The following is a 21,925-nucleotide window of genomic DNA, read 5'->3' as shown; positions in this document are numbered from 1 at the left end:
CAAGTGTTATTTTTGGTCAGAATAACAACCACAGTAATGAAGGAAGCTAAAAGTCTCATTATTTTCATTCTGTGGGTCAGACATTTGTGTCAGACTTTGCCATTTAATTATCTCTCCAGATTTCTGTCCAGAGAGATCTAATCTTCACATGCTACAGAAGAGACTAAGATTTCAGATTTAAGTGACGTTTAATCTCGTGCCCTTGCTGGAATTATTTTCCCTGTCTAGATTTTGCTACAATTCCCAATCTCAGTAGCAATGATTTTTAAAACGTTTCACATTCAACAAATCAAAAGTGAACTTCACATATCATTTGTAGTCACTTACTGTGATTCCCACACAAAGTAGGTTTACCAGACTCAGAGTTCACATTATTTTGAAGCTTTTTCCAAGGAAGATTGCAGTAAAGTACAGTTTTACATTACAAATTCAATAGAAAGATCTGCTATCTTATCATCTGTTGGTTCCAAAATAGGTAAAGAGAGATGCTAGAAATGTGTCATGATGCAAGGTAGGAGGAGCTGGTAAACCAGGGGCCAGAAGAAAATAAAAAAGCTACTTTACATTCCAGATTTTAGTCTTAAAAGCTAACAAAGATCAACATATTATGAGGGTCAGTAATGACATAACATAGACAGGACAGCACAGAAACAGGCCCGTCATCCCACAATGTTTGCATCGAACATGATGTCTAATTAAACCGAACCTCCTGTACATGATCCACATCCCTCTAATCCTCACACATCCATGTACTTATCCGAAACCCTCCTAAATGCCTCTATCGTATCCACCACACACCCCTGGCAACACATTCCCGGCTCCCACTACTCTCTCGCAACACTCGCTCCGCACAATTCTGCTCCGCTGTCTTATGATCTTATTATGGAATGCACGAGCCTGAGGGGTGACTTTATAGAGCTTTATAAAATTATGAGCAGAATAGATAGGATCAACATGGTCTCCACCACCCCCTCCACCCAGCAGTGGAATCGACAACTAAGAGGCAGAGCTTTAGTTTGAAGGGAGAGGTAAGTGAAAGATATGAGGTATTTTCTTTATTCATAGAAACATATAAACATAGAAATTAGGAGCAGGAGTAGGCCATTCGGCCCTTCGAGCCTGCACCGCCATTCAATATGATCATGGCTGATCATCCAACTCAATATCCCGTACCTGCCTTCTCTCCATACCCCCTGATCCCCTTAGCACAAGGGCCACATCTAACTCCCTCTTAAATATAGCCAATGAACTGGCCTCAACTACCCTCTGTGGCAGAGAGTTCCAGAGATTCACCACTCTCTGTGCGAAAAAGGTTCTTCTCATCTCGGTTTTAAAGGATTTCCCCCTTATCCTTAAGCTGTGCCCCCTTGTCCTGGACTTCCCTAACATCGGGAACAATCTTCCTGCATCTAGCCTGTCCAACCCCTTAAGAATTTTGTAAGTTTCTATAAGATCCCCTCTCAATCTCCTAAATTCTAAAGAGTATTCACACTAAGGGCATTGAATGTCTGAAATGAGCTGCCACAAGGGGTGGATGAGGCAGATACAGTTAAAATGTTTAAAAGGCATTTGGGCAGGTACTCAAAAAGGAAGGATAAAGAGGGATGCATTCCACATGCAGGCAACTGGGATCAGTGTACAGAGGCATCACAGTAGGTGTGGACAAACTATGAGGGAAAAAGTCCCACTTCTGCGTTGCATTTTTTCATGCTTTTCATCATTCTATGGAAGCTGATCATCTCAGTCATAATAAATATTTTACAAATCAAATGTTTGCAATTTTAACGAATTGATCCACGGTGTTACAGACCAATATTAGTTTCTCCAGAAATTTAAAAAAAGAGGCAGAAAGTCAAATAGGTAGCCCCTCTCCTCTGCCCTTTCAGTGATGCAGTGGCTGAGTTTGGGTGAAATATCTCATGAGATGCCAACAAGATCCTAACCCTCAGCAATGGTGCTCTTCCAGTTGTGTGTCCAGTTTCTTGCTCTGCTCCTGAACATCCATGATTGTGTGGCCAAGAACATTGCCAACATGATTTTCAGATTGGCCACTGATACCGTTTTTGTCAGCGAAACACTGGAAAGCGATTGAGAATCTAGTTTAGTTTAGAGATACAGCGTGGAAACAGGCCCTCCGGCCCACCGAGTCCGTGCCGACCAGCGATCCCCGCACACTAACACCATCCAACACACACCAAAGACAATTCTTACATTTACCAAGCCTTTGTGAATTACCTTTGTCTTTGGAATGTGGGAGGAAACAGACGAACTCGGCAATGTAATCTAATAATGCACTTCCAGTGCTGCTCAAAAAATACATTGATGGCGTTTTGAAAGGGGGAAGTGGTTAGACACTGAGGTACAAGCCCGTGGGACATTTAAAAGGAGAATCTTGTGTGGCTCTGACCATGAGGAAAGTTAATGACACCGCCATCTTCTGGAGAGAGGCTCAGGTCACAAGAGTCAAAAGTCCAAGGAAGGAAGATAGAAAGACAACTTTAAAAAAAAAAAAAATAGATACGCTGGACAGAAGTAAACGTGCACAGAGAGCATTCCTCAGCCTCATCTCTTCCATTAGACATTGCCAAGTGAATGGATAAAGGAGCAGCATGTGGGATAGGGGCCACTCACTCTTCAACCCAGACATCTGGTTTAGCCGGACAAGATTACCCTCTCTCATTTTGCTCGGTGCAGGTTTAGGTTATCTGAAAGGGAATCAACATTCTTCACCTGCACCCAGGAATGCCATTGAGGTTAGCCCGTCCCCTTGGTAGATGAAACAGCTCAGATTATTTGCTTGTTCACAGTACAAAACAGAATACTTCAGAGGGTTGCATTCCCAAGACCAGCAGTTTAGCTTTTGTTATGGCAAAAACAAATCCGGTCTGTTTTGATTGCCCATTCCAACGGGCAACCTTAATCTCAAGCAACCCGGACCTGTGGTGGAGAGAGAGGACAAAGGTCTTATCAGGGATAAGGGCTGATTATCAGTGACTTGTTTGGGTGGAGACGGACATACACGCAAGCCGCTCCACCACAAAGGACAGTGCCAGAACGTACAGAGAGCATCTTTATCAATGAATTCCCAAGACCGCATGAGATTGCAGAGTGTTGTGGATGTCCATCACACAAACCAGCTTCTCCACTATCGACTGCATCAGTACTTCACGCCGTCTCAGGAATTCAGCCAACATAACCAGGGACCATCTTCACCGCGGTTGTTCTCTCTTCTCCCCTCCCCCACCACGCAGAATATACAAAAAATTTGAAAGCACATATCATCAGATTCAGGAACAGCATCTTCTCTGCTGTTAGATTACTGAATGACCCTCTCATAAACTCCCAATCTTCCAACCTACCACAATGCAGACCTTGGACTTTTCCTCTATAAATGGAACACTATAACACAAATATTAAACTAGGTACTCTGGTATTTTTTATATTTACACTACTGACCACATCCAAATCTCTAATAAATAACCATCTACATGTACACTCTCAGAATCTCAGTTTCCAAAGACCTCGCTCCTGGGATTGTGCTATAACATATCACCTGCTCCCCTCCATCCCCATCCTCTTCCTAGTTCATCTCAAACACAATAACAAAAATTCTGCAGGTATCAAAATTCTCAAACAAAAAGAGACAATGATAGTCACCAAGGCAAGTCGACCATGGCATAAGAAGGAGTAATTAATGTTTCAGCTCATTGATCATTCATCAAAACCAACTGTCTGCCATTTCCCTCAGCCAGCAAATTCAGCGACAGCTAAAGACAGAACCAAAAACTAAAACGCCCAAGGTACTCAGCGGGTCAGGCAGCATCAGTGGAGGGAAAAGGGCAGGCGGTGTTTCAGTAGACACCCTTCTTCAGATGGAGGTAGAGTTTAGACCAGAAATGTTGCCCTTCAATTTTTCTCCACAGATGCTGCCTGACTGGCTGGGTTTCCCCCAGTACTTTGTTTTTTTTGCTCAAGATTCCATCATCTGCAGCCACTTGCACCTTCAAAATGCAAAACCAGTTTAAAAAGAGGAATCTCCAGTGACAATCTGACGCTGGAAAAGAAAAATTCAACGTTTTAGTAGCTTTCATTTGATTTTCACTTGTTGAATCATTAGGAGGGGCATTTTGGCTGAGCATTCAGTGGAGGGTCGAATTTCAATGGAGAAATCAAAAGCTCGGCCTTCCAAGTCAGAAGCCAGATGGTAGGTTTTGTATATTTGACTTCAACTATATAACTGGTCCTGGCTCAAGGCATCGTACGTGCCATCCAGTGATATTTGCTTCACTACCACCTTGACAAGGAATATTAGACCCATCTCTGGTCTCAGTGATGACAAGCCCTTTGGGTATAAACTGACTGTTGATCTTCTTGCATTACAACAGCTCACCTCGTCGAGGGTAGTGAATCCTCTCTCTGCACCACTGTACCTCTTCTGCATCTTCTCCAAAGCCTCCAATTCCTTCCTGTGAAGGAGCGATCAGAACTGCACACAATACGCTAAATGTGGCCGAACCAATGTTTTAATAAAGAAAATAATTTCCCGTTTCGAAACTATCAACTGTTATCCCACCAACAATTTCACATTCAATGAAGTCTCACACATTGTGATTAACTATGCGAAAGAACAGATACATCATTTAAAGGATGAGCATCAGAAATATTGTTGGGGAGACGCTTGCAACACAAGAGTTACGGTGTGTACACATCTGGATTAATGTGTTCACTAAGTCACGCAACGCTCCGTGTGATTATTCAGCTTTCTTTTTACGCGTTTTGTCCTCGGGTTACTGACTAAAATCAACTTCAGTAGAAGTTTTCCCAATAACATGGCATGCATTGTAAAAATATATATGCATGAAAGGCAGGTTCCACCATGTACAGGGAATGCTTGTAAACGCAAGATTATAGATTCACCAAGAGCTATTCAAAGGAAAACATCCTCAAACAGGTCACGGGAAATGAGAGTAAGCTCATCCGTACATCCTGGTTGATGGTCAGTACATTGAAACTCAGTGGGCGAGGCAGCATCTATGAAGCGAAGGAAATAGGCAACGTTTTGGGTCAAAACCCTTCTTCAGAAGTCGTCTTCGTCCAGCATCTGCAGAGGCTGCATGTTACATTGTTGAAAAGAGTATCTTGGCACAAGTATCAATTTGAAGCGATTGCTTGTCACTTTTGTGTAGGGAGGAACTGCAGATGCTGGTTTCAACCGAAGGGCTGAAACAACTCTCTGGAGAAAAGGAATAGGCGACGTTTCGGGTCAGTCTGAAGAATTCTTGACCCGAAACGTCGCCTATTCCTTTTCTCCAGAGATGCTCCCTGACCCTCTGAGTTACTCCAACTTTTTGTGTCTATCTTTTGCTCGTCACTTTTAATGGCCACCTGCAGTGAAAGTACCAGCTATGATCTTAACAGATAATGGTGTGTGATTACTGCAGGGAGGTTACATGCAAACAGTCATGTGCCCCACAACTCGCCCCCACCCCCAGCTTTTTTTCTGCTTCTCAATTTCCAAAGTAACTTTTAAGTTGTTCTCCAGTTCTCTGCCAATATCGTGTTGTAACTATTCTCCCATATAATACTAGTCTTTCTTAATTTATCACAGGCGTTATATCCAATTAGGGTTATGGGAACGCACGTTACACACTATATTTCTTGCCCTAGCCTCAGTTTCTTACCTGAAGTGTCCGAACCTGTGATTTTATTAAAATGGAAAAAAAGTATAAAAACCTCCATTCATGTTGTCAGTTGCAGAATTAGCCAATTTACACATTTGCTTGTGACCAGTGTTATCAACAATTGAACGGTTCCAGACATTCTGGTGCAGTTGTAGAGTTCAGAACGGTTTGGACCGTGGCAGAAGTACCAAACACACATAACACCAGAACGACCATGTGCATCAATGAAGTGGAATAGCCGGGAATGACCCATCCAGAGGTGTAACCCACTGTGTACTCACAGCGCTCCCTGGCGGCCTCCTCACAATACACCAGCCACCGAATACAATCGAGTCATCCTTTAATTGATCCCACACTAAATAAAACGCACATATACCTACTTTAAAGAGGAAATTTAAACAACACGAGAATCTAATATAAATAAAATTGCAACCTTCAGTGTTCGTTTCAAGATGGGGGATTTACCCCCCAGTCTAACTTTTTTTAAACTATCCTGCATCATACAACGCAACTTTGAACTAAATTGCAATGGGGATTATCTGAAATGACCCTTTGGGGTTGTGAAAGAGAAAGGCAGCGACTTACCCGTGTAGGACGCCCCGGAGCCCAGCTCCTCATCATCTCCGCGGCCAACCCCGCACAAGGACATGCAGAGACAGGCTGACCAAGTGATGGTCAACGATAGCATCGTCCGGCCCATGGTTGCTGTGACTTGGCTCGGTCGGACAATTACGTTAAACAAACACTTCTAAACGACAAAGTCAGGGATAGCCGCTGCGGGTGACGGGCTCCATGCTGCTGAGAGCTACCAGGTTGTACAGACAGACTGGCAAGATGCTGCTAGGGTCCCCCTGCTAACTCCAGGGAAGGTTCCCGCAGTACTGGCGCATTGGGGGGGCTATCCGCAACCAACCAGCACTCGTGCCGAACCAAACTCCCCGCCTGCCCGTGTCTAACCCGAGGGAAGCACCTCCCAGCTGGTCCCAGCTCCGCGGCTGAATCGACAGAGCAGCTTCAGCAGATGCAACGACGTTACAACTGGGGTGGCTCGGTACACGGGACACTGCGAGCACAAACTCCGTGCGTCGAGAAATCACCCGTGCTACCCGCCGACCCAACCAGAAAGTTTGCAAAATCTATTATGCACAGTGTATTTAAAGCAGAATTACTGTTTATCATCCCGAGACTGGTCCACTTTCCTAAACACCTGTCCTCAGTTCTGCACCCGACTGCAAGTTCTGTTGCAGAGCGGAACGTAATTAACATTTCATTTGAGAATTTAATTATGTTCCTCTCTTCAAAGACGTCCCGGGTTGCTGAGGGTTTATTTTTCCCCCTCAAATACTTTTCCGTTTTATTTCATATTTCCAACTCCCGGTGTCGTTACTTTTGTTCGAGGTATTCATTATTAATAAACGCACTTACGAAAGTTGGGTTGTTGACAGGCTGACGGATATGAGGGGAAGCAGACACAAAAATGCTGAAGTAACTCAGTGGGACAGACAGCAGCTCTGGAGAGAAGGAATGGGTGACGTTTCGGGGCGAGACCCTGCCTCAGACTCAGAAGCAGCTGGTTGGGCAACACTGTCCGGGGGCATAAAGTTACGACCTCACAGGGCCCAGAGACCTCGGCTGCTTTCCGCGTGGAGTTTGCACGTTCTCCCGGTGTAGGGAGGGAGGAAGCAAAGATCCTGGGAGGAAGGGGAGAGATGTGGGGGGCTGATGGGATAAATAACTGCAGGGACAATTAATGGGGAATGACACAATGGGCTGAAATAGTCATATTCCCTCTCGTAGAGTAATATGAGATTGGTTAAATCAGGCGTCTGCAAACTGTGGCTCGCGGGCCACATCCGGCCCGCCACGATATTTTATCCGGCCCGCAGCAAGCGCTGAGCTCCGGGCTCCTCCAGGTCCTAAAGTCCGGTGACTTTGAGAATTTGTGCCAAATATATAATGTGGCCCTCATGCTGAAAGTTTGGTGGCCCCTGGGTTAAATGGTAGCCGAAATATCATATGCACGTCTGCTTTCTTTACTCAAGAAGAGATGTTCTTTAGGAAACATGGAAGTCCATCTCCCTAAGGTCTGGGAGAAAGATTTCACCGCATAAATAGAGGCAGCATCGGGCCTTTGCTCTCCTGTGCTCACAAGAATGAGAAGTGATCTAATTTGAAATGTACAAAACTCAGTCCTGACACATGGTCTCCACCTGGGACGACAATGTTTCTCTCTGCACAACTCCTCGACCTGTTGAGTAACTCTAGCACTGACTGCTCTTTAGCTGCAGATTCTCAAGGGCCTTTCCCACTTAGGTGACTTTTTAGGCGAGTGCAGGAGACTACGCTCGCCACATGGTCGCTGGTGATCTCTGGTGAGTCTCCTTCATGGTTGCAAGGAGTTCCCGCGTTCTAGGAACTAGTCGCGGCCTCAATATGGTTGTTGCAAATTTTTCAACGTTGAAGATTTTTAAGACCAAAAATTGGTCGCCATGGAGAAAATCGATAATCCTGTAGTTGTAGTGGGGTTGCCATGTAGTTGTAGGTAGTCGAGGTAGTCGTAGGTAGTTTTAGTTAATCGCCTTTGCTCATTGGGGCAGGCTCGGAAATCACTATCAAAACATGTGGGGGACACAGTTCTTGGCAGCCACACGTGTACATGCACACACACGCGAGGCTTCAGCCGTGGTCCATGTGGACGGTAACATCGGTAGCTGACCTGGTTGGTGACCGACTCCGAACTCCAGCAACAGCAGCTTCGTCCGCCCCGAATCGTGGGGCATGAATCGGCCCGTTAGTGGGGTCTTTCATCGGCCGGCAGGGGCTTCAACATCGGGAGCCTCGATCGCCTCGATGCAGCAGTTTAAACCGCGCTGGGCGCTGAAAGGACCCGCGATTCAGCCCTTAGAAAGCGTCTGATGAAGTCCGGATTACAAAACATGGGGGCAGTTTGTCCCCCACCTCTCAAAGCAGGACTTAGGACTTAGCATACACTGTAGTAGCCGTCTTAACCTTCTTGTTCATCGTGGTGTTTGTCTGTATCACCTTGGCTTTGTACCGTGTCAATTTCAGAGTCTGCTTCTGAGTCTGAGGCAGGGTCTCGCCCCGAAACGTCACCCATTCCTTCTCTCCAGAGCTGCTGTCTGTCCCACTGAGTTACTCCAGCATTTTTGTGTCTGCTTCCCCTCATATCCGTCAGCCTGTCAACAACCCAACTTTCGTAAGTGCGTTTATTAATAATGAATACCACGAACAAAAGTGACGACACCGGGAGTTGGAAATATGAAATAAAACGGAAAAGTATTTGAGGGGGAAAATAAACCCTCAGCAACCCTTTGAAGAGAGGAACATAATTAAATTCTCAAATGAAATGTTCCGCTCTGCAACAGAACTTGCAGTCGGGTGCAGAACTGAGGACAGGTGTTTAGGAAAGTGGACCAGTCTCGGGATGATAAACAGTAATTCTGCTTTAAATACACTGTGCATAATAGATTTTGCAAACTTTCTGCTCCCCCCACTTTCCCTGGCCCCCGCCTTTGTGATGTGTTTGTGTGTGTGTTCCACTCTGACAGTCAGCTGAAAAATCGCCTAAGTGGGACAGACCCATAACATCATGTGCATCCATACAATATAGTTGCAAGTTTGATGTGGGACTTGCCCTCCAGTCTCTCACCATTGCCAGCCCATCCTCCTGTCCCCTTCTCCCATATTCCCAATCTCTCAATTTACATTCTTTTGATTTTACTTTTGATATATAGCGCGGAAACCGGCCCACAGAATCCGTGCCGACCAGCGATCACCCTGTACATTAGCACTATGCTACACACTGGGCACAATTTGCAATTTTTACCGAAGGAATTTTTTTTCTATCACAGAAACCAATTATCCTACAAATCTGCAGGTTTTGGGAGAGTGGAAGGAAACCGGAGCACCTGGAGAGAACGTACAAACTCCATACAGATAGCGCCAGTACTCTGGATTGAATCCGGGGTTCTGGCGCTGTAAGAGTTAGGCAGCAACTCTACCGTTGAGTCACTGTTGTGCTGCTCTCTTCACAACTCCTAAACCCCACCTCTCATCATTCCCGCACCACTCATCTCCCCACCCCACCAATTCTAGCTCCAAAGCTTCACCATTCATGATTACAACTTCCTTACTCCACCGATACTTGGAAATGAGAGCAATGTTGGACCTCAAGTATTTAAGGCCAGGTAGCTGTGCAAACCTTAGCATTACTATCCTACCAAGCCTAGAATTCTGTGTTGACTTTATTGCAGCTGGATTGGCAGCCGGTTTAGTAGATGATTTTCCCAAGTGCTGGCCGACATTGACTAATGCCCGCAGAGTGTGTCCATGGTCACTGGAACAACCTGGTCATGAAGAAAGCACATGGTCTAAAGTCCACCATCAGGTCAATGGTTCAGCCACATCCACTCAACTCAAACTTCTGAGGAAAACACACTAACTCTAGTGGTACAAGTGGCTAGAAATTACTAGGTCAAATCCAATCATGGAACCAGCAATGATAAAGATTGTGCCCTTAAATCAGTGTCAGCTAATAAGCTGGGAAACAAGAGATGTGTGCCCTAAAGTTCCAGTCATGTGGTCTTACCAACCCTGCACATTCACAGTCAGAACTCATAGTCAAAACTTTCTACAGTTCACCATGAAATCTCCATCTTCATTTAATGCTGCAGCTTCCTGCTGTGAATAAACCCAGTTATAAAATCTCGAAATCAGCCAGGCGTGACTGCTTTGTCTTTCCTGGGATCTGTGAGAGGGGCCGATTTGAAATTGGCAACAACTTCCATCATCTTCAGTTACTTTGTCAGTTGTTCCCCAATCAAAATGCATTACTTTCAACACAATTTAATGTGGACAAAGAAGAATTACGTCATTGGTTATTACCATAAATCAAATGTTTTCTGACAACTTTCAGATCTGATTGTGTATTTCTGTTAGACTGACACACAGCAGTTGATGAGATGCCCATTAAGCTGAAGAATCACTTGGAGGAAAACAATCAAATTCGGAGTATATCAGTGGACCTCTACTCTGAAACATATGAACTGGGCTCTTGCCCGTTTTATTATCACTGTCAATGAATAAATAACTCATAGATTCCCATGTGTAGATGTTTCCATTTAATCTGGGAAAGAAGATGTAGATTGTAACATGTCCCTGCTAGAGCTGTCCTGGGTTGAGTGTATTCTCCACTGTTGCCTGTGGGCAGTGAGAGAGTGATGCGCTTCCATCAAAACCTGCATACATTTTGACAGGAAGAAAAAAGAAGCATATGTAAGGTTCAGGAAACTGAAATCTGACATGGCCCTTGTGGAATATAAAGTTATGCAAGAACGAATTTAAATGGGGAATCGGGAGGGCTAAAAGGGGCAGTGAAATGTCTTTGGCACGTAGGATTAAGCAGAATCCCAACACATTTTAGGAACAAGAGGGAGAAGAGGTTCAAAATCAAATGAGGGAATGTATGCTTGGAGCCAGAGGATATGGGCAAAATGAGTACTTCACATCAGTATTCACCAAGGAAAAGGACATGGATGACGGTGAGATCAAGGAGGGGGTTGTGTTGGTATTCTGGAGCATTTTAGTATGAAGGTGGAGGAGGTGTTGCATCTTTTTTGAGAACATTAAGGTGGATAAAGGCCAAAAGACCTGATGGGATCTATCCCAGGACATTGAGCAAAGCAGGGGAGAAGATCACTGTGACGTTGATAGACATCTATTTAGCATTCGGGGTGAGATGCCAAAGGACTGGAAAATAGCCAATGTTGCTCCTTTGTTTAAGAAAATCGACAGAAATAATCTAGGGACCAAGAGAGCAGTTAGCCTCGCATCGTTGACTAGGAAATTATTGGAGAAGATTCTTATTGATATGATTTACTCGCATTTGGAAAGTCAGCATGGATTTGTGTGGGAGTGGAACAATCTCACAAATTTGGGGAATTTATTTGAGGAATTGATGATTGATGAGGGCAGGGCAGTGGCGTTTAATAAACTGATGGGCGGAATGATGGAGGGGTCTCTTACTTTGGCTGGAGGTTTGTAAAGTGATCTTCCCCAAGGACATGATCTACTTCCTCTGGTTCTAGGCAGATTCCCTCCTTTCTCCTTGGGTAGACATATCCTCTCCTTCGGACCTCTGTTGTTGGCATTATTTAAAAATAGTTTGTATGAAAATATAGGTAGTCTGATTAGTAAGTTTGCAGATGACATAAATATTGGCAGAGTTTTGGATAGTGAGGAAGGTTATCAAAGGGCACAACAGGGTTTGATCAGTTCGAAGTTTGGGTGGAGAATTGTCAGATGGAATTTAATCCAGGCATCTGTGAGATGATGGATTTTGGGAGGTCAAACGCAAGAAGAAAATATACAGTAAGTGGAAGGACTCTGAGTAGTATTGATGTACAGAGGGATCTCGTGGTGCAAGTCCAGTGCTCCCTGAAAGTGGCAACACAAGCAGATAGCTGGTAAGGAAGACATATGACATGCTTGCCTTAATCGGTCAGGACATTGAGTATAAAAGTTGGCAAGCCATGTTGCAACTGTGTAAACTTTGGTCAGGCCTCAGTTGGAGCATGGTGTGCAGTTTTGATTACCATGTTGCAGGAAGGGTGTGAAGGCTTTGGAGAGGTTGGAGAAGAGATTCACCAGGATACTGCTTGAATTAGAAAGAATTAGATAGAAGGAGATGGACAAACCTGCATTGTTTTCTTTCGAGAGTCAGAAGCTGAGGGAAGATCTGACAGAAGTATATAACATTATGAGAGGCACAGATAGTCATGAGTCTTTTCCCCCCCGAGGGTTGAAATGTCAAATATGAGAGGGCATAGTTTTAAAGTGAGAAAGTTTAAGAGATGTGCAGGGAATTTGTTTTACAGAGTGGTAGGTGCCTAGAAAGCTCTGACAAGAGAGTTGGAGGAACTAGAAACAATAGCAATGGTTAATAGACATTTAGACAGTTACATGAACAGTCAGGGAATATAGGCACAGACCATGAACAGGCAGATTAGATTGGCTGCATGGTCGACGTAGACATGATGGGCAGAAGGGCCTGTTCCTGTCCTGTTCTGTTTTATATCTAAATATGCTCAACTAAAGATGTAGTGAACTTTGTCAGACTATATCTTGCTGATTTTTTTTAAATGACCAAATTGCCTTCACTATATTCTTAACCAGTGAGACAGGAGAGTGAATGAAGGTTTGTGAGAACTCACCACCAGCTTGCATGCCAGCCTTTCACACAAGAATTGTTCATTACTCCCACACGATTGGGAATGTGCAAGAAAGACAAAGTCTGGAGTTGAAATCTCATTAATATTTACATCATAAAAACAATGAAATGGGCAACTCTTTCACGGGGCAAGTTGGCAGCACCAAGTCGATTGGATTAGACAGTGAGAACCTTGTTGGTTCCCAGAATGGGAAAAAAACACTTGAGGGCATAGCGTTAATGTGAGAGGAGCAAAGATTAAAGGGGCACCTTTCTTTGACAGAGAGTGTGGTGAGAGACTCCTTGAACGCACTGCCGGATCTGTTGGTTGATGCAGATACAATAGTGGCATAAAAGAGGCACATGGATATGTGAGGAATAGAGGTACATGGACTATGCACAGGTAGATACGAGATGATCTTTGCATCATGGTCGCAACAGACATTGTAGGCCGCAGGTGCTGTTCTTGTGCTGTGCCATGTGAAAACTCAACCTTAACTATTCTTCAGACTTGCTGGAAAGGTAATTTGCCTTTACAGTATTCTTCAACAGCAGGAAACAAAAATCGCAATGCGTGCAGTGCAAATGTGGATGAAAAATAACACGCACGTTCTGATGCCAGAATGTGCAAAGTATAAGGTTTATTTTTGAGAAACACAGGGGATATAGTATTCTGTATATACTGTAATACTGTACTGCCACCAACAGTTAGAGAGTGACCTCCAGTGTGATAGATCGCCCTCAGTTAGACATCAGGCATCATAGCCCACTGAGGGTTACTCTCATTGGAAACCAGTTTACATACAGTAGACTCCATTCCAGTTTGTTCCCTGACAAGCTGTTACAATTTTTAAAACGCGTAAAATCTACCATCAAAACACGTTAGATAAGACGAAGCTCGAGTCCGAGCAACTCATCTTCAACAACACTGACTTGATCTTAACAGGGTTCAACTGGACGTACAGAATGAAGATACATGTAATTGTTTTACAATATTACTGACTTCTTAAAAGGCCTATGTCATCAGGATTCTTTTTAGTGGCTCGTGAGCTGCACTTTGTGATAGAGGTGGTGTGGGGATTAGTGGCTTTCCACACACTGATGCTGCCCTGGGCATGGATACAGAGGCCATGTCAGGACCTCTTTCAAACGTGGAGAGTTTCTTGACTGTTTCTAAAGATTCAAGAGCCGTAAAAAAAAAAACATTTTGTCTGCTCAGTAATTTTAGTGGGAGAACAGGCCGGGTTATAATGGACAGGCGGCCAAGTGAGCAGTCGCTACCATCTGATCTGGAGGACTGGCAGAGTGAGGAACCTGACTTTCAGGCACTGGTCAAATTCCAGGAACAGTCAAAAAAGTCATTCTGCGTCTTCAAAATAAAAATTCTGAATTTCCAAAAAGCCCAATGGTTGATGTATGCCGTGTGCTGTCAGAAAGAAATCTGTTGCTATGATAACCGTCAGCTAAGGCCTGCCCTTAGGATGACACAGCCCCTTTAAAATGACAACTCAACCCCAACTATTTTTCAGAACGCTAGAAAGGCCACTTGGCATCCATCAGAGCACAGCCCAGGCTGCAGGAACCCAAAATCACTTCATGCCAGTGCAAATACCCATCTTATTTCCTCTGAGAAATAATGATGCTGTTCTGTCCAAGAAATTCATTGCTCGCTGCGATGGACAGCTCTTTTACTTTGCAACCAATTTACAATAGAGATTTTTTTTTCATCCCCAATAAGCTTTATTTAAACAGTCATGCGTGAATGAAATAAAAAGAATCTTAAACATTCCAAAAAAATCCATGTTTTCTTTTTGGTTAAACCACTTCCCACATGGAAGATTTTTTTTTGTAGACAGGAAGTGATATTAAAAGACACAGCAGGGCAAGAGGCTAATACAATATTCAGGCTAAGGGCATGACATGCAGTTCCTCTCAGTTGCATAAAACAAAAAACTGTAATGTGTAACAGTATTTTCTCCCAATTACAATTAGGGTTGTGTTCTTTTTGGTTCAAGTGTAAACCATCAATAAAAGACACAAGAACCGCTCGGCAAATGCATCTTTATATAATTTCAAAACATTCATACATTCTCAACATAGTAGTTAATGCAATAAAGCCAATTAACAATATCATCTTTCTTTTAAAAAAGATTTGCAGAGGTTCTGTTTAAAAATTGTGCAAATTAGAAACACATGAAGCATGTGAAAGTTTCCTCCTAAGGTTTATTTAATTCAAGGATTCTGCCTCATACAAAATGTAACTGTAGAAACTGCAGAAGTTCAAAGTTTGGCTGATTCAGGCAGCAAACTGGTCATCACAGGATCTGATAGGCTCCAGCAATGTTGCAGGGTTGGAACTTGTTATCTTTCCCAACATTGTTTTATATATATATATAAAGTTGTCGCATCAAACTCCCAAATTTATATCAAATGTTTTTTTCTTCTTCCCTTTGTTAAAAATGAATAGCTGATGAATACATTGTATCAAAAACCTGGCACCAGGATAAACAATATTTCATGCACATACCTCTATCACATGCTCACATTATTTCATCAAAGTACAACCATAAGTAAACTGGACCCTAGATGTGAAAATAGTTGGGTGGATCTTGCATTTGGCAACCTGCTGTAATGGATGGAAGGAAAGAGTGCAGTTTGATTAACTGTCGTTTTCTGTTCCACACAGAAAAGTCAGAGGCCACAGGGAACAGTTTGACGCTGAACAAACTAACGTTTGCCATTTGGTTCAGTCGTTCAACGCTTGCCCCATAGCAGCCCCACAATACTGACTTGGGAGAGTGCGGTTTCAAATAAAGGTGCTGACACTTCTGTCTACTGTTGTTCAACCTAGACAACATTTCCCTCGGTCACAAAATGGACTCAGATGTCACATCACAAATTGTCACTTGCAAAAAGAACGGGAGACTCTTTGGGAAGAAAAATTCCAACCCTTCCGCACAGAAGTAGTCCTATAATTAATGAGTACAATGGTGCATGCATTATTCAAGATGTAAGTTTGACTTAAAAAGTCCTGTGAAACGTTCCAGGAACAATTGTATAATTAATAGTATATCCCCCCTCCCACCCCTCCACAGTCAATAATCGGTTTGCTTCAAAATTTTGTTGTGCCTTTGTTATAAGGAAATGTATAAAACATTTGGTCACTGTCATGCGGAAGTCTGTCAATGGAGAATCCAACAGTTAAAGCAACTGAATGAATGGTTGTTTTTTTGCCTGACAAAATATCCTGTTGTTGCTTGGCCCTCTTGACAAACACCCCGACTCCCCTCTGTGATCCAACCTCCTCGCTCCAAATATTTGACTCACCAAAGTGCACATTTTGTAATCTATTTCCAACAATTTTTTTTTTTTTTTTTTTTAAAGACTTACATTACAAAGGCAACACACAATGTTTTCTCATGTATCCTTACAACATAGAAACTGTATACCATAAAACATGTGCTCAGAACCTCCACGACCAAGTTTTAAAAGACGGGACATGCACTGTGAAAGTTATAGACAGCAGACATGATGCCGTGCTGGCTTGCATTCTTTTAGTATAGTCTTCCTGTTTTAACTTCAGAAGAGATTAAAGCCCAGATCTGCTCACCAACACTAAATAAAGTCTTTTGGCTTTGTGTTTCAAATTTCATTTTTGCAACGTCATTCAAGTCTGTTTATCAAAGTACAATTTGCAGGTATTTTGCCGTGAAGCCGCCATTAACTGGTCACCTCTGTTTTTCAGCCATACCTCCCCTGGGTCCCACTTGCATGTTAGAAATATAGAAACATAGAAAATAGGTGCAGGAGGAGGCCATTTGGCCTTTCGAGCCAACACCGCCATTCATTGTGATCATTTGTCTTCACTAATCTTTTTCCCTAAACATACCAAAAGCTTTTACTATCCTTCTTTATATTCTTGGCCAGCTTACCCTCATACGTCATCTTTTCACCCCCTATTGCCCTTTTTGTTACCTTCTGTTGTCCTTTGAAAGTTTTCCAATCCTCTGGCTTCCCGCTACTTTTTGCTATGTTATACACCTTTTCTTTTAGTTTTATTCCATCCCTAACTTCCCTTGTCAGCCACAGTTGCCTCCTATTACCCTTAGAATCTTTCTTCCTCTTTGGAATGAAATGATCCTGCATCTTCTGGATTATGCCCAGAAATTCCTGCCATTGCTGTTCCACCATCATTCCTGTTAGGATCCTTTTCCAGTCGATCTTGGCCAGCTCCTCTCTCACGCCTTCATAGTCCCCTTTGTTCAACTGCAATACTGACACTTCCGATTTAACCTTCTCCCTCTCAAATAACAGATTAAAACTTATCATATTATGGTCACTACCTCCTAGCGGTTCCTTTACCTTGAGTTCAATTTATTAAATCTGGTTCATTAGACAATACTAAATCCAGAATTGTCTTCTCTCTGGTAAGCTCCAGTACAAGCTGCTCTGAGAATCCATCTCGGAGATACTTCATAAACTCCCTTTCTTGGGGTCCAGAACCAACCTGATTTTCCCACTCTACCTGCATATTGAAATCACAGATAACCACAGTGGCATCACCTCTGTTACAAGCCAATTTTAACTCCTGCTGCAACATGTACCCAATAGACGTCTGTCTCTTCGGCTTTGCTTCAGTGCCATGTTTTGACTCGCAGACCTGTTGGTCGCTCAGACAGGCAGCGTCTTCTGTCCCGACAGCTTCCATGAGGGCAAACCTGTTTTCAAGAGGTACATTCCCTGGGGTCTCCTGTACTCCGAGATGCACAGTAGTAGCAAGTGGCGGAATCTTCTCTCATGAGTTATTTAAAACGTTAGGCACTTGGAATTCAACAGTTGGAGCGATAAATACAAAGTGTGGGAAGCAATGACACAACAAAGGCAGGCTAAGTCCATACACATGCCCAACTTCTTACGCGCTTTAGAGGTGAACGGCATGAAGCCCCTGCAATCAATTATATGAGGCGACTCACAGGAGATTCGACAAGATAAAAAGTTGTGCAACTAGGATCACGAGTCACGTTGAAGCTACGGTGAGTGGAAACAAAAAAAGACCAGAAGGTAGATATAAAGGTGAAGAAAACTGACGAGAATTGTTTTTAAAGGAAGTATGAAAAGCGGCACGCAGAAAGGACTCCGGACCTGAAAAAAGTGGTGCCGACACTTTCACAGCCTGGATCTGACCAGGTCAGGAAAGGTCCTGGTGCGGATGAGAACACTGCAGAGATGTGGCGGCTTAGTGCAGTTCGAGAGCAGACATTTGTTTACCGGCTCCGTTCAAGACGTTTTATTCCCTGTTAATGACAACAAGTCCAACGTGTAAAATCTTTTGCTGTCATTGTTTAGTCTCTCGATAATGCATTTTAAATACGGCGTCCTCTCTCTGTCTTTCTCCCACAACCTCCCTCTGGCATTCAAAGTCAATGGGGTAAAACAGAACCCTTCTCACAACTTCTACTGCGAAGCCACCATCTCCTTCACCGCTTGTACAGAGGTTCTCGAGTTCAGGCTATCCTATTTCATCAGGTCTTCTTCTCCCCTCACCCCAGCTTTTATTTACATATTTATATAATAAATTTGGCATCTGTTGTTTTTTTTCTGAAATAGCCAATGTAGGGAGAGATAGAAAAACAAATAACACGTTTTCTAGAATGAAACCGTTTTGTGTGAGTGTGTGTGTGTGTTTTCTTCGCTTCAAGTGAAACCGGTTTTCACTTGCAAATTCAGTGCAAAAAACAAGTTGAAGCAACTTTTGAAAAAAAAAACTCCTGGAACCATTTTCCAGTGTCTAAATCCCCACAAACGCTGCATATGAACACGCTCACTTACACACACACACTCTCTTCTCTCTCTCTCTCTGAGCTCTGACAGAACACCCTGCAGATGATAAAACTCATCACGTTAATGCATAATCTGTAAGAGTCTTGAACTGCCCGCACACTAGCACCAGTCCTCCTCATCTGTCTCACGGTAGAATCTCCGCTCGGCCGTGCCAGCACCCGTTCCCAGGTTGCAATGATAACCGTTCGGGACCCGGCGGCTCTGCTGAGGTTGAGGGATGAAGGACGAGACGCAGGATGTCCTGGGGGACCTGCCGGCGGTAGTGGCCAGGGCGACCTCGAAGGTCAGAGTCTCCTCCAAAAGTTGCTGCTCCTCGCTGCTGGTGCGGTGGCCCAGGGAAGGGTCGGAGCTGATGCGGGTCACCGTCGGCTGCCTGCACTCGCCGCCAGCGAGGCAGTGGCCCAGCGACTCACCGCACAGCAGGTTGTTGTGTTCCGACCGCCCGCGGCTCAGTCTGCCCGGGGGGCTGGGCGGCGAGGCGTTGAAGTGAGCCGGGGATGAGTTGGCAGTCTTGTAGGTAACGTTGGGGCGCGGCGTGAGTGGTGTTGCGGGAAGCTGCCGGCGCCCGCGGCACGGGGTACTGGTGCCAGACACCAGCTGCAGGAGGCTGCCGTTAACCGAACCACTGCCCTACATGAAAATTGGAACAAAGCAATTCAAAAGACAAAAGAACGTACACAAGGAAAACAGAAAGATAACATGAAAGAAAAGAACACAGAGCCACAGCAGAGAAAACAAAATGGCCAAAAGTTCAGACAAGCACCAAAACGGGCAACGTAAAAAAATGAGGGAAGATACAGAGATGCAGAGAGAATTGGGGGAAATTGTTTACCATGAGTGGCAAAACCAATTGAAAAAGTAGGTAAAACTTAACAGCATTAGATATTAAACATTCAAGGATAGTACGTACAAGGATATTAAACATACACTTCTACTAGAATAATTAATAAAGAGTGCAGATGTAGTTAGTCCATGCATCAGAAAGTAGATTCATTAAAACATTATCCATAAAATATTCATTCAAAACATTTAAAACAATGTTATCCACATACATTTATGTATAAAGCCATTATTTTCAAGAAGTGGTGTTTCAATAATACTGTACATTATTTCTATTCCCTACCAGAGAAATAGATATATTACTCTTGAGATGTTCACACAGGTTGATCCAGAATTAATGGGGAAATTTATTCCTGGGAATGGCATGAAGATTGACTAGTTAAGAGATAATAAAAGAAGCAATAATGTTTGTATCATATGCAATAGGAGAGTAAGTTTGAGATTTTAACTCTTTGGAAGAGTTTGTGTTCCACTGCCAAACAGGAGAACCGAAGAAGACACGAAGTGCTGGAGTAACTCAGCGGGTCTGGTAGCATCACTGGAGAACATGGATAGGTGACGTTTTGGGTCGGGACCCTTCCTCAGGCTGAACATGGATAATTGATGTTTCAGGTTGGAACCCTTCTTCAGACACGACCGGAAACGTCTCCTACCTATGTTCTCCAGAGATGCTCCCTGACCCAATGAGTTACTCCAGCACTTTGTGCTTGCTTTTCTGAACCAGCATTTGCATTTCCTTGTTTCTACAGGAGAATGTAAGGTCCATTTTCAAAGGGTATTGGTAATATTTAGTGGACAGTCATAAAGCATGGAAACAGGCCCTTCAGCCCAACATGTCCATGCCAACCATGATGTCCCATCAAGCTACTCCCATTTGCCACACCTGGAGCATGTCCACGTAAACCGTTTTCATCATGTGCTTGTCCAAATTGGGGTTTAAAAGACATAGGGTTTACTTTCGCATTCCTACTGTTTTTATTGCTCCCAATCCACTATCCTTATGCCCTTGTCCCACTTAGGAAACCTGAACGGAAACCTCTGGATACTTTGCTCCCCACCCAAGGTTTCCGTGCACTTCCCGGAGGTTTTTGTCAGTCTCCCTACCTGCTTCCACTACCTGCAACCTCCGGCAACCACCTGCAACCTCCGGGAACCGCACGGGAACCTTGGGTGGGGCGCAAAGTCTCCAGAGTTTTCCGTTCAGGTTTCCTAGGTGGGACGGGGGCATTACTCCTTGTCTGCATGATTCACCTCTTTGTCATTGACCAAGGCAAAAACGTCCTAAAATATGCTGCCTGCTGGAGATAAATGATCTTAAAGTGATATTTATTGTAAACTAAAAACCTCAAAGTTTAGCTCTTTGCTAATGATATCTTTAACACCAACTGAATCAATTGGGAAACATTGTAAATCATTGGGTTACAAATTTATGGCAATGATTCCAAAAATCTTGTTTTTATCTTGGAGCCTCTGCGTTGAGAATCACAAAAGATTTTCCTGGATCAGCAAAGCAGGAAATACTTGAAGTGGGTGTTAATAAAAAAAAGCATCATGATGCTAGTGTGTAGGAAGGAACTGCAGATGCTGGTTTAAACCGAAGATAGACACAACATGCTGGAGTAACTCAGCGGGCAGGCAGCACCTCTGGAGAGAAGGAATGAGTGACGTTTCAGGTCGAGACCCTTCTTCAGACGCCTCGACCTGAAACGTCAGCCATTCCTTGTCTCCAGAGATGCTGCCTGCCCACTGAGTTGCTGCAGCTTTTTGTGTCTACCTTCATCATAATGCTAGTGTTTTAATCATTTATATTTCAATAATGAATCGGTGAAAAAGATTGATTAAAAAATAAAACTGAGAAAGAATGAATGTCATCATGTTGTTATTGATTTTCAGGTCATATGTTAAGGGGAAAAATCAGATTCTAACTTGTCGATAAGGTTGTATAAATGTTATAGGTTCATAAAAGTAATATCACACAGAAACAAGCCCTTCGGCCCACCATGTCCACATTAACCACCAAACACTTGGTAACGCTGGTAGCTAGGGTGGTGAAGAAGGCACATAGCATGCTTCATGGATTGGAGCATAGAATATAATAGATGGGATCTTATGTTACAAAACCTCACAAAACGCTGCAGAGGAGGTGGTGGAGTCAGGTATCATCATTATGTTTACAAGACAAAAAGACAGACAATTGAACAGGCAAAATATAGAAGGTTAAGGTCCTAACAAGGGCAAATGGGATAAGTGTGAATAAGCAAAGGGTCAGCATGGACATGGTGGGCCGTAGGACCCATTTCATCGTTGTACAATCCTATAACACCGATTTATACTA

The 21,925-nt window shown here is 43.6% G+C and overlaps 2 protein-coding genes across 2 annotated transcripts in view; both read right to left on the bottom strand.

The window, feature by feature from the left end:
- Positions 1-6,840, bottom strand: part of LOC129711794 (collagen alpha-1(XI) chain-like) — an 85,476-nt gene extending 78,636 nt beyond the window's left edge. The window contains exon 1 of the mRNA XM_055659729.1: positions 6,267-6,840. Within this exon, the coding sequence (XP_055515704.1) occupies positions 6,267-6,381 (115 nt within the window). The 5' untranslated portion in view covers positions 6,382-6,840. The remainder of the gene's footprint in view (positions 1-6,266) is intronic.
- Positions 6,841-12,859: 6,019 nt separating this feature from the next.
- Positions 12,860-21,925, bottom strand: part of cacna1ba (calcium channel, voltage-dependent, N type, alpha 1B subunit, a) — a 494,356-nt gene continuing 485,290 nt past the window's right edge. Inside the window, exon 53 of the mRNA XM_055659954.1 lies at positions 12,860-19,380. Coding sequence (XP_055515929.1) covers positions 18,850-19,380 — 531 coding nt within the window. The 3' untranslated portion in view covers positions 12,860-18,849. The remainder of the gene's footprint in view (positions 19,381-21,925) is intronic.

Source organism: Leucoraja erinacea, chromosome 31, assembly GCF_028641065.1.
Source record: "Leucoraja erinacea ecotype New England chromosome 31, Leri_hhj_1, whole genome shotgun sequence".
Taxonomy (NCBI): domain Eukaryota; kingdom Metazoa; phylum Chordata; class Chondrichthyes; order Rajiformes; family Rajidae; genus Leucoraja; species Leucoraja erinaceus.
The sequence above is the reverse complement of the archived record's forward strand: the minus strand, read 5'-3'. Positions and strand labels throughout refer to the sequence as shown.